The 18,143-nt window shown below is 43.3% G+C and overlaps 3 protein-coding genes across 3 annotated transcripts in view; 1 reads left to right on the forward strand and 2 right to left on the reverse strand.

Moving 5' to 3' along the window:
* tenm1 (teneurin transmembrane protein 1) overlaps nt 1-1,481 on the forward strand; it is a gene marked incomplete at both ends in the record, with an annotated part of 191,939 nt that extends 190,458 nt beyond the window's left edge. The window contains one exon of the mRNA XM_080501719.1: nt 726-1,481. Coding sequence (XP_080357845.1) covers nt 726-1,481 — 756 coding nt within the window. The remainder of the gene's footprint in view (nt 1-725) is intronic.
* A 4,130-nt stretch (nt 1,482-5,611) lies between these two features.
* On the reverse strand, nt 5,612-8,761 carry LOC308134888 (SH2 domain-containing protein 1A-like; the record flags this gene model as incomplete). Its single annotated transcript, XM_080502731.1, has 3 exons — nt 5,612-6,167; nt 7,598-7,661; nt 8,625-8,761. 3 exons carry the CDS (start codon nt 8,759-8,761, stop codon nt 5,910-5,912), a joined length of 459 nt encoding a protein of 152 aa, XP_080358857.1. The 3' UTR covers nt 5,612-5,909.
* A 3,591-nt stretch (nt 8,762-12,352) lies between these two features.
* agtr2 (angiotensin II receptor, type 2) lies at nt 12,353-16,262 on the reverse strand. The gene is made up of 2 exons (XM_080502691.1): nt 16,134-16,262; nt 12,353-15,556 (listed from the first exon to the last, which is right to left on the reverse strand). The coding sequence occupies exon 2, from the start codon at nt 15,491-15,493 to the stop codon at nt 14,222-14,224; it is 1,272 nt and encodes a 423-aa protein (XP_080358817.1). The 5' UTR covers nt 15,494-15,556; nt 16,134-16,262; the 3' UTR covers nt 12,353-14,221.
* Between the last annotated feature and the right edge of the window lie 1,881 nt (nt 16,263-18,143).

The following is an 18,143-nucleotide window of genomic DNA, read 5'->3' on the forward strand; positions in this document are numbered from 1 at the left end:
TACTTGCAGCTGTTACTTTTGGTTTCTTATATAGTTTTGTATGACATGATCTTTACTGGCTCCCATGCTACAAGTTGCTTCCTAGTTCATCTTATCTAATAGTGCAATCATGGCCAATGACATAATAACTTGCCATCAACTTTCTCTGACGCTAGAACTATTTTTGATAAGCAAATAATTAGGGATCAAATTTCTTATTACATTATTGGAAAGTTATTAGGCGAAGGGCTTTATTACTTCAAAAAAAGAAGGCCAGAATTTTCACATTATTGGCAGGCTTTATATGTTGGACATCAGAATCAAAAACCTGTAAGAATATCTGTAGAACATAAAAACTCACCCATGACCTTCTCGCTATGAAGCAAATTGATATATTTACCTTTAAAATCAACATTATCAAACCAATATAACATGTCAACATGTTTGAATGTGTCTGTCGAAAGATTTTATGTTACAAACAAAAATATGATGATAAAAATCGTAACTGTGACATTGTGCTATTTTCTTCACTAATCCCACCAAAATGTAATAGATTTTTTTTTTTTTATTTGAAAGTATATTTTCTTAATTTAAGGGAGTTCATTGCATCTTTAAAACGTTATACAATTTAGTATTTAGTTTGGTTGCGGAAATGTGACTGCTGAATTTGTCGTGTCTGCTCACATTCTTGAATGTTGTACAATGTGAAGCGACATGATGCAGACCGGTGTGGCGTTCTGTTCCAGGTGGTGTTGGGGATCCAGTGCGAGCTGCGCCGGCAGCTCAGGAGTTTCATCTCGTTGGAGCGGTTACCTCTGGTCTCAGAGCCGGTGGGCTCGGCGTGCCACAGACCCTCGCGCCCCCCTCCCTTCGGATCCAGGCCCTCCATCCTTGGCCCCAGCATCCGATTCGCCGTGTCCCACGGGCGGGTGAGCGCCGAGGTCATCGGGGTAGCCAGCGAGGACAGCCGTCGGGTGGCGGCCATCTTGAACGGCGCCGTCCACCTGAGCGGGCTGAGCTTCACCGTGCACGGCTGCGACACCCACTACTTCCTGCAGTCCCGGCCCATCGAGGAGGACCTGGCCCTGGGCCTGGGGGTCGGGGGCCGCGTCCTGGAGAGCGGCGTGAACGTGAGCGTGTCTCAGATGAGCGCCACCGTGAACGGGAGGACTCGACGATTCGCCGACATCACCCTGCAGCAGGGGGCATTGTGCCTGTGCGTGCGGTACGGCGGGAGCGAGGAGGAGGAGCGGGCGCGGGTGAGGGAGGAGGCGAGGAAGCGGGCGGTGGAGGGGGCGTGGGAGAAGGAGAAGAAGAGGGTGGAGTCAGGGGACGCGGGGAGCCGGCCGTGGAGCGAGGCGGAGAAGCAGCAGCTGCTGTCCGGAGGACGCGTGCAGAGCTACGACGGCTACTACTCCCTGCCTATAGAGCAGCAGCCGGAGCTGTCCGACTGCCCCTCCAACATCCACTTTATGACACTGAGCGAGGTGGGGGGCAGGTAACAGAGACATGCGAGCAGCCCCCCGCCCCACCAAAGACTGCCTGTTTCTACTCTACTCTGATTTGTTCTACTGTTTCTATACCGTATCGAGAAAAAAGAAGAAGGTGAAGAAGACAACAAAGCAGAACAAGAAGAGAGATTGGGGGGAAAAAAAAAAAAAAGAAACTTCCAAATGCCTTTAATTGTGACAAAATGATGGTATTTTATTATTATCGTCCAGTTTCTCCGATTTCTAACAGTGGCACAAGCAGTGTGGTTTGGCTGTGGCTTCGCTTTTTTGTATCCCGACCGACCGACCGACTCACCAATGAACCGACCGACCGTCCGTCCGTCCATTTTGCTGTTTCAACACTGTCCATCGTTCGGGACTCTCTGTCCGATATCACATGAACTCTCGTGATGAGGACTTTCGGATTGCCAGAGAATGATCCGCTTCATGACTCAAACCAAGAGCTCTCCGGTTGCCATTTGAGTTCCTACATGGTTTACCTCGGATATACTATCGTTTACATATTGTGTAAGAGAGGCCTTGTCGACTCTGACACTCCCCTTTAGAGAAGGAGCCCCCCCCCCTCCCCCATCTGGGCCTCCTGTCTCTGGTGTGCTCCAACAGTAGTTTGTATGAGTGTGTATACTAAAATCAAGAATGTACATAGCCAGTGCTTTCACACTGAAAAAAAAGTGCTCAACTGGAAAATTATGTTGTTCATAAGTGTCAGTATTGTTAATCAATAGAAAAACAGTTACATTTTTTGCAAAGAATTATACATGGCTATAGTAAATATTCTCGCTGAAAAATCTGACTTTATTGGGTTACAATGCTGATTAAAGTTATTATGTGTGAATTACCTGATTGCTCCTTGGGATTTTATCGGCGTCGCTGCTTATTATCTCCGTTCCCTGTCTGCTCGCTGCCTCCCTCGCGCCTCCTTCTATCTCTTGCCTCCGCGCATTTGTTGTGCTCGCTTTGTTCTTGTTTCACGGAGTTTGTAACTTTCAAATCTGTGCTGTCATTATCACCCATCATTACGGCTCAAACCGAGATATGCATGAGAAACCTGCGTCTGTCAGAAGAGAGAGAGAGAGAGAGAGAAGGAGGAGGAGGGGGTGCACAGAGGACGGGAAAAAGAAATGTGACAGCTGAGGCTCGGCGAGTGGGTGGTGAGTGCAGAAGGGGCAGGACCTGGAGTTGGCTGCACTGTTCTCTCCAGCTTGTCTCCTCTCATTAGGAAATGCCAATCAGACTACATGTGAACCACTTCCAAGCCTCTCCCCACAAAAAAAGGAAGAAAAAAAGAAAAAAGTAAAGAAGTTTGTTTTTCCCTTTTTATTAAAAAAAAAATGGAGCTACTACTAATCCACCTCCTCGTCCGTCTGCCTCGTCCTCCACACCCGCCCGCCTCTCTCCCATCGTCGCTCCACCATCTGCCCACCATTAATTGTTTGTGTGTCTCTCCGGTGACGGAGACGCACAATGCATATGTTCTGACTGCGAGCAGGTGATATACATTCCCCGACTGGCGCCCGGCTGATGGGCCGCGATGCACCTTCCCTTCTCAAACCATATGCTCTACTAGATACTGTCCAACCTCATCTCCATGGTGAAAAGATGGAGGGTCCGGTTGCTAGGAGACCACTGCAATGAAGAATTGTCTGCACTGAATGGATTCTCTCTCTCTCTCGCTCGCTCTCTTTCTCTCTCTCTCTCTCTCTCTCTCTCTCTCTCTCTCTCTCTCTCTCTCTCTCTCTCTCTCTCTCTTTAAAAGGTAATGTTGAGCTTTCTCTTTCTTCCTCTTTTTTGTAATGTAAGTCTATCTTTTTATGAGGTGCCGTCATTCTCTCCTCTCGCGTTTGCTTCTTTATCTGTGTCGCTCCGTTTTAATGTCTCTCTCTTTCTATCTCCCCCACTTTTATAGGCTGGTGTCACTGTCCATCTCTTTTCTCACTTCTCTTTCTCTGTGCTTATTTTTTTTTCAAGATAATGCCAATCTTTCTCTTCCTGCCTCTTTCTGTTTCAAGATATCTCTAGTCTTCCCCCTTCTATCTTTCTTCCTCTTATGCCCCTTCTCCTCTCTCTCCTCTCTGTCGCTCATTCTTTATCAGGTAACGTCAATCTCTTTCTCTTCCTCTCTATGCCTCGCTGGCTTTTAAAATATCACTTTTTCCTCTCACTCTCTTTTGTTCATTTTCTTTCTCTTCTTCATAACGTCAGCCTCTTTCTTTCCCCCGTCTCTTTTGTTCCCTTTCTTTCTTTTTAATATGAAGCAATGCCATTTTTTCTCTCTCTCTATCTCTCTTTTCGCTTTTTCTTTCTATCTCTCAATATGTCTTTCATTTTTTATAAGGTAATGTCAATCTCTCTTTCTGTAGGCCTCGTTCTTTTATGAGGTACCCTTTCTTTTCCTCTTTTTTCCTCTCTCTCATCAGATAATGTCATTCTCTCCTTCTTTCTCTCTTTTTATTAGCTAATGTCTATCTTTCTCTCTTTCTCTCTATCTGTCTCTCTTGGTCTTCTATATCTTTTTATATGGTAATGTCAATCTCCTCCTGCCTCACGCTTTCTTCTGTCTCTAATTTTTTATAAAGTAATGTCAATCTCTCCCTCTCTCTGCATGTCTCTCTCCTTTGCTCCTCCTTTTGAAAGTCTGTCTCTTTTTTACGAGGTGATGTCAATCTCCTCTCTCCTAGCAGTCAGCATTCTCTCCATGGAAATCACTACTTCAATACGTCAAATTGAATTTTTTTTTCTTCTTTCCCCTTGCATTATGTGTCAGCCCGAGACCCGGCCGCCTGTACAGGCTGTGTGCGCCTGACCTCATTCAAAAAGAGTTTACTTCATTCGATATCATTTATTTCCATTCGCCATTCACACAACTCTATCGCATTAAGAAAAGAGAGCACAATATTTGTTGTCAAATTATGTATGCAGTAATGGATATTAATGTCTCGGCGGCTGAAAATTTCACGTCATGTCCCTGAAAGTTATGAGTCTGCTCTCTTGCTGCATATGCAGAAATGAAGAAAGAAGAGAGAGAGAAAGCGAGGGGGGGGGGGGTCAGATCTGTATAGATCTCAGTTACTTGCTACTTGAATTAAGCAAACGGGGAAAAAATAACATTTGCTTTACAGTTGCAGTATTTATGCAACGGCAGGATGTTTCCTTGAGTAAGCGGGTCACTGACACATGTCCGTGCTACCTTCAGGCTCTGTGTAGCTTTCACAAAAGCACATGAGAATAAATTATTGTTTTTGATTTAAAAGTCTAGATTAGACACAAAATAATGATGATAATAAATCCCAAAGCAAATTGAATCAGGTCCTCTAGACCTCCTTATTGTCTAACACAGCGGTAGCTTTACTATTTAAACACTTGTGTTACAGCTTCGGGTTTCTCATGATGATAGAACATTGAACTCTATTGTGTTTTATCAACCTTCATTATGGTTGTCTTAAAGCTGCATTCGGGATGTTGAATGGGCAGAGAAGGAAAGACAATATCCTCAATGTGGGAAATACATTAAAAAAAAAAAAGGAAAATTTTTTCACTTTCAGAGTTGTCTTATTTTACTCTTTGTCCAGAATATACACATTGCTAACTTTCTTTGCTTTTTAAGTTGTGAATATTCAGTTGAGTTCAATCCTGAGGGGTTATCCTCTCTGTGTCTCCTATAGGCTCCTGTTTACATGGCCTTTTCATGTGACAACGGAAAACCTTTGTTGCGTTGTGGGTGTCCATTTACACAACAGCCATGCTCGAAACCACTGAAACATTTCTGAAACGCTGCTACTGTGCATGCTCACAATGGCCGTGATAAACAGTTCCTCTGCACTTGCGCGAGGAGTAATTAAAATACATCGTATGAAGTTACCTGTCCAGGAGGTGATTAAAGGAACATTGCCAACATGCAAACCATGAATGCATCAAATGAAAGAAACGTGTCTGGGAAAAATGTAAAGTTTAATTCAACATCAACACTTACTATCACTGTCAACAATGTTGATTATATTTATGTATGTGTTTATATATACAGCCAAACTATCAACCTTATCATTATGAACACTGACTGGAGAAGAGATCATCTCTTTGTCATGGCATTTTTTGCGTGATATATTATACAGCAGCTGGTTTTTCATCCTTGAAATCGATGTATTCGAAGCAGTACAATGGGCAAATGTCAGGATTTGAGTGAGTTTGATATGAGTTATATTGTGATGGATCCAACATTGCAGCTCTCCTAACGTGTTCCCGGTCTGCTCTGGTCTGTGTCTACCTCAAGTGGTTCCAGGAAAGAAACTGGAGTTTGTTGTTGGTTCTGATAGAAAGTTTTTCATAAGACACGATGTTTGTTGTGTATGTATGTAAACATCAGGCAGGTGATCAAAATCGTACTTAATCTTTTGGTCCAAAAATGGCTCCTCTGGTTGTAGATTAACTAAAGGCTTGCTGAGCCTCCTTCTTCTGCTTATGTTTGTGTCCCTGGGCAGCATGTGGGGTCCTTTGCTGGAAGAGAGCCCCGGGGCCGCTGTGTGTCGGCGACAGGCTGTTACCGGACTCTTCTGTGTGCGCCCGGCGCTGAGCGGTGACCGGGTAAAGCAGAGGCATGGCCAGGCCTTGTTCTGGCTTATGGAAAGCTGATATCAAGTTCTTGATGTGGCGGAAATACCGCTTCTCCACGCCGGGAGTGGTCTGAGACACAGAACAGAAGAAGGAAAAAAAAGTGTTCAGAGTGTCTCTGCTTTTTTTCTCCACATCAAACCCCCACAGGGGAAATAAGGAGGGCGTGACAGGGCCGTCTAAAAATGAACTCTCACAGGTTCAGCTCATAAAAAGGTATCAGACAGGCTAAAAAAGAATGGCCGAGCCCTGTGTCTGTTACATCTTTAAATATCTGCTCCATTGATCCACACTGAAGATGTGTAAAAGCCAATAGAAGGACATTAATAAATAAGAAGATACAGACAAAATTAAATATAAACATATTGAAGACATACTCAGGGGGTTTGGAAGCTAAATTTAGAAAATGCAGGATGCAATTATCTCCCAAAACATTCTCCCCCCTGAGTCTTATTTTATTTTGTTAGTCAATTTTAAAAAAAATCATTTTGGGGGGTTATTTATGTTTGACATCTGAGATGCTTGAAGTGTCTCATTATCTCAACAGCTTCAATCGTGACAGCAGAAAAACTCAAATAAGACAAAGATCAATTTCATAAGTGATCTGTAGAGGAATCATTATCTTTTTTTTTTTTTTTTTTAAAGTCCTTCTCTTGGTTTTTCCGCCAAGCATCATTCTCCCAAGGAGGAGGCGCACATCTGTCTGCTCACTTTAACAGACAATCCCTCCACACCGAAATGATTTTTGTCAAGTCAGTGCTTTGGAAACACATTACATCCTCTCGTTCTGAGTAATCAATCAACACAGGAAGGAGCATTTCTTCAAAATGATTTGATCAGACACAGATCCACCCTCCCACCCCGTGGATGTTCCTGTCTCTGGCCACAAGTGTTACCTCTGTTCCTGCGAATATTTCATTAAAGTGATTGATATCGCGCATGAATAATGTAAACCGTTATTGAGCTTGTAGTGAAATCCGTATAATTCGAGCCCCGTCTGTATCTGCTGTGCTCGGTGAGAGCGAGCGAGGGTAAAATGTCGTTACAACGGCTTCAGTCGTCAGGCAGAGACACAGCCTTTAGATGTCTCTATACATTCCCGTCTCTGGGTGTTTGCCAGCCCTCAGCGCTCAATTACATATCCCATCAGAAATGCTGTCAAAGGCAATTCTACGTTTTCCCTTCTCAGGAGTATATGCTGATGCTGTGGCATCTTAAATTTGAGGTGGTGGTGGTGGTGGAACTATCTCACAGGGTGTTATTGCTAAAGGAAAAGAAATGTACCTATTTTTCAGTGCTGTCACTGCTCCGGTAAAAAAAAAGAAAAAAAAAACGTGTTTGCCTCGAATTCACAGCTTGTTGAATCACACTGGTGCCAAAAAGAACTTCTAAACCAATAAACGGCACCCAAAGCGGGACAGATGTACAGCGGCTCGGCTGCTCCTCTCAAGGTTTTTTGGGGAATTTTATGTGTAGGGAGGCAAGAAATAGAAATGTGTCACCTCGGCAGCCCACGAGCCCATGTCGTTCCTGTGGAGTCTGTAGGTGTACACGTATCCTTTGGACCTGCACACAGACACAGAAAGAAAGACCTTTGACCTGCGGCTCGTGGTCAGTCTGGCCCTGCTCCGCTCACCACTGCTCCAAGACCGCTCATCTCTAAAGTTGGTTTCACTTCGACTCCACGACAAAAGTTGTTTGGAAAGTGTGAGAGGATGAACCATTTTCATTTCCATGATCATTTTAAAATGTATTCAATACCAGAGGTCTGACAACTTTACAACTAAAAGAGTCATACCTCTTGGCATGGAGCCGCAAAACACGTTCAACATTGATACTTATAAATGTCTATATTAGTTTTTGCATATTTACCAAAACTTTTGTTTGTTTTGCATTAAATACATTTAAAACTACCATCAGGAACTGTTGACATCTTAGCAGTTTTGTTGATTTTAGCTGCTGTCATGGTCAATTTTTGCTCTTTTAACAAGAGGTTTTAGCCGTTTGGCTGCGTCGGCCTCTTTTTTTTCAGCAGTCAGTTATTGTTTTGGTCAGATGAACTGTTTTTTCTGATGCATATTTCCATTGACAATCTACTGAACCATCCTTCTTTTCAAGAGTCACATTTTGTCACTTCAAAGCAACATTAAAAAATTTGATTTGAGAAATATTTATTGACATGTAATTTTGCGAACGCTTCTGGGAGTCATGTCAGACAGGGCAGAGCTGCGGGTTGCAGTTTCAGAAAGTCGCTTCTAAAACTGTGTTTTAATTAAATCAATAGTTGTTTTCCTTCTTAAAAGTAAAACTCGAAAAAAAACAAAAACACACAATGCCAGGGAAAAGGCATCTCCTTGACCTCCAGATTTTCCCCGCTGCGTCAGGGAAGGCCTGCCCGACACTCGCTGCTCTCGGATTGTTTCAGCTTTTGTTTTCTCGATCAATAATGTGTATGACAGCAGAAAACAGGGTTACTGCTGTGACTGTGTGGCAGAGGAACAGAGGCAGACATTTTGAGTTGATACTCACAGCACGCACAGGCAGAACACGCCCGGCACCGAGTCGCTGTCGCGGACTAAGTAACACCCGTCCCGCCCGTCCTTGGCCAGCCGCCTCTCACCCTCCTGCTTTCCAATGGGTCCATGGTAGACCGCCAGGTTCTCCATCGCAGCCTCTCCTTCTGTCTTTAAATTTTTACTGCAGGCCAGCCTTCTCGTCTGCTCTCGGTATTCACAGGTAAGTCAGCTGGCCAGCCTCTCATTTGATACTCGCTTCTCGCCGTTCAGGGAGCGCCGAGCTGTGGCAAGCACGCTTTTCTGATTTTCACTTTCTTCTCCAGACTGATAGCAGCACTCACCAACCTCTAACCTTTATGACTTATAGTCTTCCTCTTTCTCAGCAAGAAGCACACACACACCAATGAACACGCGTGTGTAAAATGTGGGTTTGTGTTCGACTATCTCTCCGGAAATGATTGTATTTTTTGACAGGAAATAACTTCAAAGATTCTCACTGAATATTTCCACAACAATAGAAAGCACAAGAGGGGGATAAAAAAAAGAAAAAGGCAACATCGCCTCCTTTTTTTCACACAGGAAAATATATTTTATGCTTATGCAGTGACTTACCACTCTTTCCAACCTCACTGTTTTCTTATTAACACAAGTTTGCTTACACTGTCTGTTTCCACCTCAGTTTCCATGAATAATGATGCGGAGGCAGTTTGCTGTGCAAATCTCACAGGCAAACATGTTCAGATCCTTAAAGTTAATGCAGGTGCCGAAACCCCAAAGTAAAAACAATGGAATGCAAAAAAAAAACATCCTGCAGCAAAAGTCCCAGTTAAAGGCATTGTCAATAAAACTCCTGTAAAGAAGGAAAGTAAATCTTATTGTGCATTTATAACAGGATATAGTTACTTTATTAATCTCAGGGGGAAGTTCTTTTGAGGTACTTTTTGGTTCATTTGTTTCATATCTCTTTAATCGTCAGAATTCACACTGTATGTTATGTAGTGAGTCAAAGTACCACAGTTCAAGGATTGAAAACAACACAAAATATCTGCTTTTAATAACTTCGAGAAGATTCTTTTCTGTTTCTGCAGGGCTTAATTAGGAAAATGAATATGCAAATGAAAACTGTGGAGTTTCATGTGTTTGTGTCTCTTGCACACCACACACACACACACACACACACACACACACACACACACACACACAACCCAATAGTGAGAACAGATCCTGCAGACAAGTTATTAGATATTGAATTCAGACCAAAAGTGATTTTTTCTTTTGAAATAGATTTAATTAAACTTATTTTCAGTTAAAAAAGAAAGAAAGAAAGAAAGACATGTGAAGGGTGTTAAAGCTTGATTACACTATTCACCAATGAGGGATGGATAAAAGTACACAAGGTCAATTTGACTTGAAATTTCTCACCGCTAAACATGACACAAGCATATTCAGTAAAGTTATTCCAGATTTAGAAATATAGTTGAGAGAGTCATCGACTGTAGTATTCGAGACCTTCATAAAATCTGTTTTAGCACTTAATTTGCATTTTTTGAAACTCTAAGTGAGACAATTGAATACTAAAATCTAATTGAACTGACATTTGTGTTTGCTGGGTTCATTCTGCTCTAAACTGGGATAATAACCAGCTGGAAAGGTCCCATTTCCCACTTATTTTCAGTGTTTACTTGATCATGACAAACAAGCGAGATGGCATTGTGGCTTTGCTGCTGTAGAGTCCAGAAAACAAAGTTCCATTCATTTTCACACTATTATGCACATTTACTGGACAGCCATAGCAAGTCACAGTGCAAAGTGCCACCAGAGGACAAACTTTAATATTTGTGGGTAGAGTCTCATAAGAAATACCACACCGTGTTCCACAAATGTTTATGCATGTAGCACAATCACAAATGTGTCTGTATATTTCATGTGTTTCTCACTTTCACCAACAGCCGCAGCCAAGTGGCATGATGTGGTCTGAATCTTCCCACTTTACCACTTGGAAATTCCAAAAATTGATGTCTCAGATGTATTTTTGAATGCACCATAAATTAATGTTATATAAATGAACCTGATGAATTACGAAGTCTCATGTTTATGTGATTATTATTTTTAGATATCTCTAGCCTACTTTTAATGAGTTTTTTTGTCCATTATATAACCAATGCACCAATTAACCTCACCTGGATGGTTTTTGCACCACGGGAGGAAACCCAGTCACACACACAGGGAGAACTGCAAATTAAGTAAAATCCAAGCTTTTTAAGAGGGTTGGTAGTTGTATCTGCAAACTTTTCACACTTCTGTATATTAACGCTGTGCTGTCAGCGTGAGGCCTGATGCTTTTAGTGGATGCTCAGATTTGTCTTCTCTTTGCTGTTGTTCTCTCACAGCTGGAAACATAAATTATCAGCACTGCTTGTAACGTCTCCTCGACCTCGTAACGCTCACTGAGAAAGTAAAAACTGATTTGTGGCTCTAAGACAGACAAACAGAACGTTTGCCCCCCGCTGGTCGACGGAGCGCTCTCAGCCTCTCACAGGTCCACACACGTCACCAGCGACATGTCAGCAGCCCGTCTCCTGTCGAACGTGTGTCGGGGAACGCTGGCAGCTGCTCCTGCGAACACAGAGGGATCGGCTAATGAAGCAGCGTGCAGCAAAACTCATCCTGCAATCTGTGCCGTCAGTTGCAAAGTTCTGTCGTGTCAAATTAAAGATCTGGTGATTAAAATATTTCTGCTGCAGCCAGAAAGCTGATCGCTGCGTCTTCTAAACCCAGAGACGTGCATTGTTCTTGGTTTTGAGCTTGTTCCCTTCACATCATCGAGCGCAAGGAGGTTAACCTCAGTGCATTCTGGGAGATGCGATGCAGCACTTGTAGAGCACGTCTGTATGTTAAACATTCAGAGCTGTCGCCTTTACATCAGTCTGAGTCTGAGTCATCAGTCTGTGCCGGAGACGTTTTTCCCCTCAGCTCACGAAGATCATGAGTGGTGGGATTTGGGGCCTGGGTCTGGGTAAGCGTCAGTGGCAGCCCGCTTCATGCATGTACAGCAGTTTAGCACCACCCAGTGTCCAAACTAGGCAACTAATGACCTTCTATAGGAGGCTTTACTCTCTGATGCCGCCATATTGATCTGTAAAAACAATCCACACATCTTGATAAAAGAAGCAGCTCCATTTAGGCACGGATGAAAGCCTTTCTTGTGTTATTAATTCAAGTTTTTACACGTCGGGCCTTCAACTGTGCCAAGAAGTATTACAACATAACAGCCTGACTTTGACTTGAGAAGGAGAGAGGCCAGGGTCAATTCGGAATGCAGCAGATCCATACAACACTCAAATAAACCCACCGAGATGCATCATTGATCAGCTGGAGCTCCCTCGGCCGACAGTGGGCTGGACTGGAATCCATCATCAGGGCATCAGCATGAAATTATGTGATCCAGCATTGATAAAAGTAGAAGACATGTGAAGCATTCTGGGAAAGAGAGAACGGAAAAAAAATAAATAGAGACAGAATGTCCATCTGCCAAGCTGACAGTAATCTCAGCACTCTCATTCCCAGGTGGGGGGGAAGCTCTTAGTCACAGCTGTTAGAGGGTAAGATTGGGTTGAGAAGGAAACATGAAAAATCGCAAATGGAGACGATTTTACAAAATCAGTGTGTGGGGCTGGAGGAAAATTAGCTGCAAAACATCGACAAAATGTTCTTTGTAGAAAGAAACATGGCGCTTCACACTGATATGGCATCTTATTTATTTGTTACTCACTTCAAGCTGCTTTTACTGGACAATACATTTATGTTGCAAGGTAATTATACATAAAATATAATGATACATAAAAAAAACAATACATGTGGTAATGGTTATTCATCACCGTAGTTTATATACTGTCTCACTTTTCTTGTTTCTTACAAAGCTAAAATTCAGCAGCTTGAAAGTTAAAAGAGGTGTCTCACTCCTTAACAATCTCTTTACCTTATAATTTATCACTGTTGTGACGAAACATCAGCAAATCTGAAAGGAAAAGGCTATAACTTGTGCAAATTACCAACAAATGCATGCTTTCTGAAAAAAGAAAAATAAAGAAAAGTATGTCTACTGATTTCCCAACATCTTAGGAAGCCACTTGAATGAAATAGTTAAGGAGATGAAATGAACAGCATTATGATCTAACATAATTACTATCCTAGCTTAGTTTTGCTGAAGTTTCCACAGGGTTCACATGATCTGATAATACTTTATTATTTTAATAAACAGGATATTAAATCAGTTGAATCAACTTTTTAATCCATTACTTCATTAAACATTATTTGATATATAATTTTTATCAGTAGTTATTTATACATTATATTCTAAATTCTACAGTATGCTTGCAGATTATAATTAAAGCATATCATTGAATAAAATAACTTTTATAGACCAAATAAAATATTTGAAATGATTAGAAATGATTTTTTTGAAGCAATAAAACCTCAAAATCTTTTCTGGGTCACGACAGAGAAGTATAGAAACAATTCATAATGTTTAAGATACAAACAATGCTACTGGCAATCTTTTAGGATTTTGATTGACAATTGATGATTGAGTTGAGTGGGATATCACAAATTTGCCCCCAAATAATATTTAAAAGCAGACATATTCCACAAATACTTCTTACTTTAACTTATCCAGCCCATGAAATCTTCTAACGGTAATTTTTTCTTTGGTATTCCTTTATTGATGTGAAAATGACTTTTCTTGATTTATTATCAATGACTTCTTCGCAGGTGATTGGTCATTTATTGCATGATGATTTCCAAATGCAGTGACAACAAAACTAATCAAACCTTCAGCAGACCAGCAAACATTATTGTCAATCATTTATTTGTTCCTTCATTTTTTACTTGAGTACATTTTTATTTTTAGCATCAATGTTTATCGTATTTGTTACTTCATTCTTGGAATTTCTTCTGCAAGTGCAAAAAAAGTGTGAATATTGTCTGAAGATATTGTTATTTTTATTTAGTTGTTTATCTAATACATGATTCAGCATATATTGATTGTTTGAAGAAGTGATTTGGTCCGGTATTCACTATATTTATTCTGACTTCCGGAGGAAGTATCTGCTTCTTTAGCTGCAAAATGCTCCAGCAGCTTCGCCAGCTAGTCACTAAATGTGTGTGTCAGTTCTGTGCAGGGCTGAGCAGGTAGTGTTCTGAGGCTTTGCAGAGATTTTCTACAAAAAGGAGCCGCCTGCTGACACCGAAAAGACATAATGAGACCGAATCATAACAACAGTGCAACACAGCAAGTAAGACAGCTGTACTAAAACGCTCATTAGCAATATAGACTGCATGCTTTGAAACTGTTTAAATTCAGTGTGTAAAATAATCTGCTACAAAACAGAAATTTGTCAGATTTGAAAAAACAGAAACCTTTTATACAGCCTCATGTTTTCTAGTTACTTTTTCTTTGAGAGCCACAGTAGAGCTCTGCAGGAATTTCACTTTCGGTAACAACTCCATCTCGCACATCCGTGCTTATGAGACTTTAGCAGTCATTAGACGTTCAATCCTCAGGGTGTGAAGCCAGTGAAGAGACGGGAGAGAAATGGAGCTGGGAGGCTGCTAAGCATTCCCGGACGTCTCCACGATCGCCAGGTCTTTGAGGTCACTGAGTTTTCGAGAAAAGGAGCTCAGCCTCGTACTGAAGGAGCCCCTCTTCTGGCTGTGTTCCTCCCCGCGGGCTTTCAAACAAGCACTGAGGCCCTTGCAGAGGCCTCCGAGGCGGCCCCGGAAATGGTTCCCGATGAAGCAATAGAGCACGGGGTTGAGAGCCGAGTTGGAGAAGCCCAAGCAGAGGGTGAGAGGGGTGAGATTCTGGATGGTCCAGTGCACCCAGCAACTGTCCAGCCAGCCCTCACTGTTCAGAAAGTCAATGAAAGTCACACAGTGAAACGGGAACCAGCAGATGAAGAATGCCACCACCACGGCAGCGACCGTCCACAGCACCCTCTCCAGTCCCCTCCCCTCCAAGGGTCTGCCCCCGCTGTGGCTCGATCTTACGCTGGGGGTAGGAGGTCTCTCTGGTTTACTACCATCCTCGTGGGAGTCTCGTGATTTAGAAGAAGGCATTTTGGGGGGATGTGATGGATTCTGCATTTTCATTAGACTACTATCAGCCAACAAATGTCTCCCAATAGCGCAATAGCACCCAGCAATAATGAACAATGGGAGCAGGAAGGCCAGCAGAATCTTCATCCAGGTAAGGGTCAGATACCACACATGCTGGGGATAAAGAATCACACAGGCCTCCACTCCAAGAGACTTGAGGTAATGAGTGTTTCTCAAAACCACCGTGGGGGCTGTGCACGCGCAGGCCAAGACCCAAACCAGGATACACAGGAGCTGGGCACGCTTGGGGTCTCGAGCAATTTGAGAGCGGAGCGGATGCACAATGGCCAAGTAGCGGTCCATGCTCATGCACGTGATGAAGAAGATGGACGCATAGAGGTTGAGGTTGTGCAGCGCTCCACAGATTTTACAAGCCACTTGGCCAAAGGGCCAATGGTAGCCCCAGGAGTAGTAGACGGCCCAGAGTGGAAGCGACAGCAAGAACAACAGGTCGGACACACAAAGGTTCAGCATAAAGGTGTTGGCCACAGTTCTCCTTGAGGCGCTGGCGTGTGCCAACACACACACGGCGAGGGCATTGGCTAGGGTTCCCAGCACACAGATGATGCTGTAGATGGCAGGAATGACGGTGGTCATGGGAACAGGATGCCAGTCCGTGCAGTTACCGCCCAGCGCCTCCAGGGACGCGGTTGCATGGACTTCTGTGGTTGAATTGGGGGAGGAGGTGGCGTTGAAAAGAGAGAGGTCATTGGGGATCGCCATCATGGGACTTGATGTACGCTTGCGTCACTCGATTTGACTTCCCTCCTTTCAGTTTTCCAAGGTCAACTAGAAATAAAACAAAGCAGGAACGCATTTAAAATTCAGCTGCCTTTTATGGGTGAGACTGGGTTTCTCTTCAGAGTAATCTTTAGCGGGCTCAAATGTTTATTAGCTGTCCTACATGATAACTAATCACTGCACAAATGCATTACACCATACTTGAGGGCTGTAATGAAATACGTAGGAAGGGCTTGTAATAGTCTGGCTGCTTATTGGATTCCTCAGAAACAGTTATGCTGAATTAATGAATGACTTTTCCCAATTGTTCATGATTTAGATGAAAAGAGTGTCAACTTAATTTAAAGCTTTAATGGTTTTACAGGAATCATAAAAGTCACAGGAGGAGATCCTCTTACAGTGGAGAGCAGTAAAGTAGCATTTGAGGCAGACAGTCAGTAATATATGGGAAATGACGTTCACCAGTAACCTTTATCAACACAAAGAACATCTTGCAGTTATACAAGGACAGTTCAATTAGTGATATACAGAAACAGCCAAAGTCACCCTAACCCTAGCTGTTAAATCACAGATGGCCCCACAATATATTGTTACAGTTTTTCCTTCTTTAAAGAATTTATTTTACCTGATGCGGTTTAGTGTCCAGCCCAAACTGTTTTCAGCGCTCCTCTTGGCTAAAGTCCATGCCGTCACAAGTGCTCCTCGACCCTTCTCTGTGAAATCTAAACAGGCGAGTACCCGGGACCATATCATCCACCCCTGTGTGTGTGTCTGTGTGAGTGTAGAAACCAGACTCAAGGCTATTAGAAACCAGATGAGGTTGGGGGGTCTTATAGCCCCCAAGAGCCTCTGGATGGTTGCACAACAGGGAAGTCCACGTCACACCTTCATCATTGCAGAAGGGGCCGGACTGTACCTGGACACAAGCCAGAAAAGTGAGGGAGAGAGTGAGGGAGAGAGAGAGAGAGAGAGAGAGGGTGAGAGAAGAGAGAGAGACCAGCTCCCTATGTTTTTCATACTATTCCTCCTCCTTTTTTTTTTTTCCAGAGAAAACCAAAGAGAGGGAAATCAAGTCAAGATGTGTGTTGGAGTAATAACTGCGTCTTCAGTGGCTGCAGGAACACAAGCACGTGTCGTACCTGAGTATAATGGATGGGACGCTGGTGGCGTCACAGTTAAAGCCGCTTGCTGTCCCCGGCGGGGCCTCTGACCCGAGAAACGGAGGCTGTGTGTTAATTAGAAGCTCCTCGCACTTTGTGTCATATTCATTTTGCCAGCGGTCAGATAAGCCCTGGGAAATATTTACTTTGTCTCAGCGGAAGTCAAGCCAGCAGCCACTGGAGCAGAGGGAGAGCGTGGAGGAGGTGGGAAGGGGGGAGGCTCGGGCCACGGTATGGAAGATGAATGAGGAGGAGGATGAGCAGAAAGTGTAGGGAGTGAACGAGAAGATGAGAACAGGAGAGGAGAGAAGAAAAAAAGAGGAGAGAAAGTGGAGATTCCCTCCAGTGGTTTTTCATTAAAGCCTTTGGTGAAAGTTAATGAGGGATGTGTGCAAAGCTCTGAGACTGATTACATCACGGCCGCTTTGATCAACAGCACGGTCGCTCATCACTCCCAGACCGTGCACGTGCACCTGCGCGTGCACGAGGGCACCTACTCTCCAACGCTGGATGTGCTTAATCTCGGCCGGGCGCGCGTTCATCGATGCAACGCACTCGAAACTGTTTACATGTGCACGCACTCTGCTCCATCGAGTATCTATCAGGATGTGACATGCTCTAATAGCCGTGGGAAAGCTGACAGTGTGGATGAGGGATGGAGGCGGACGAGCTGCACATTTTTGCAGGCTGCAAACGTAAAGAGGTCCAGCGTGGCGCGATATGAGAAATCGGGAATGTCCTCAATGCAGCAGGACTCTTAAAGAGGGATATTTCAGCTTTCCAACACTAATACTTTGTGTTGTGGAGCTCCTCCAATGGCATGCTGGGAATGCACAGTTGTTCTGTCAGAAACATGTTCATTTATCTTTGCGAGGTCCAAACATTACCCCAACCTCAACCATCACAACTCACCCCGTAACCCCACATCTCACTCCTCACACAGCCAGTTAAAGTTTAGAATTGAGCCTTAATTCCTCTTTCTAAAGATCACTTCATTCCTCGCAAAGATAAATGCAAATAGGCACACGCAGATAGAAGCCAAAGACCCTGAGTCATGGCTTGCAGCGGCCCAGATCAGAAATTTATGGAGTCATGCTGGCCAACAGAAATAGTGGATGACAGAAAATAACACAACTCAGCCCGTTACTCCTCACAGTCACTCTGTAATCCAGTGGTCAAGAAGACACTAAGTCAAAAGCAGAGATAGCATTTTCTGCTAAAATATGTTTCTCCTCCGCTACATGTCAGAGGAAGATACAGGCTTTTGTACTCGACCAGAATGATCTGACAGCTCGGCATTTGTTAACTTTAATATCATCAGCCAAAATCAAAATGATACGAGGGAGACTTGGGAATTAATCCAAGAATATCAATTATTTTTATTAAAGCCAGCATGTGTCAAGCTGTTCTAGCTTACGATAGTACGACGAACATCTGTGAAAATAAGTTGAATCCATTTCGCATATTCACGAAAC

The sequence above is a fragment of the Blennius ocellaris genome, assembly GCF_963422515.1.
Source record: "Blennius ocellaris genome assembly, chromosome: 9".
Taxonomy (NCBI): Eukaryota; Metazoa; Chordata; class Actinopteri; order Blenniiformes; family Blenniidae; genus Blennius; species Blennius ocellaris.

Coding starts and splice junctions, on each gene's coding strand:
- agtr2 (XM_080502691.1), bottom strand. CDS start 15,493: ATGATGGCGATCCCCAATGACCTCTCTCTTTTCAACGCCACCTCCTCC.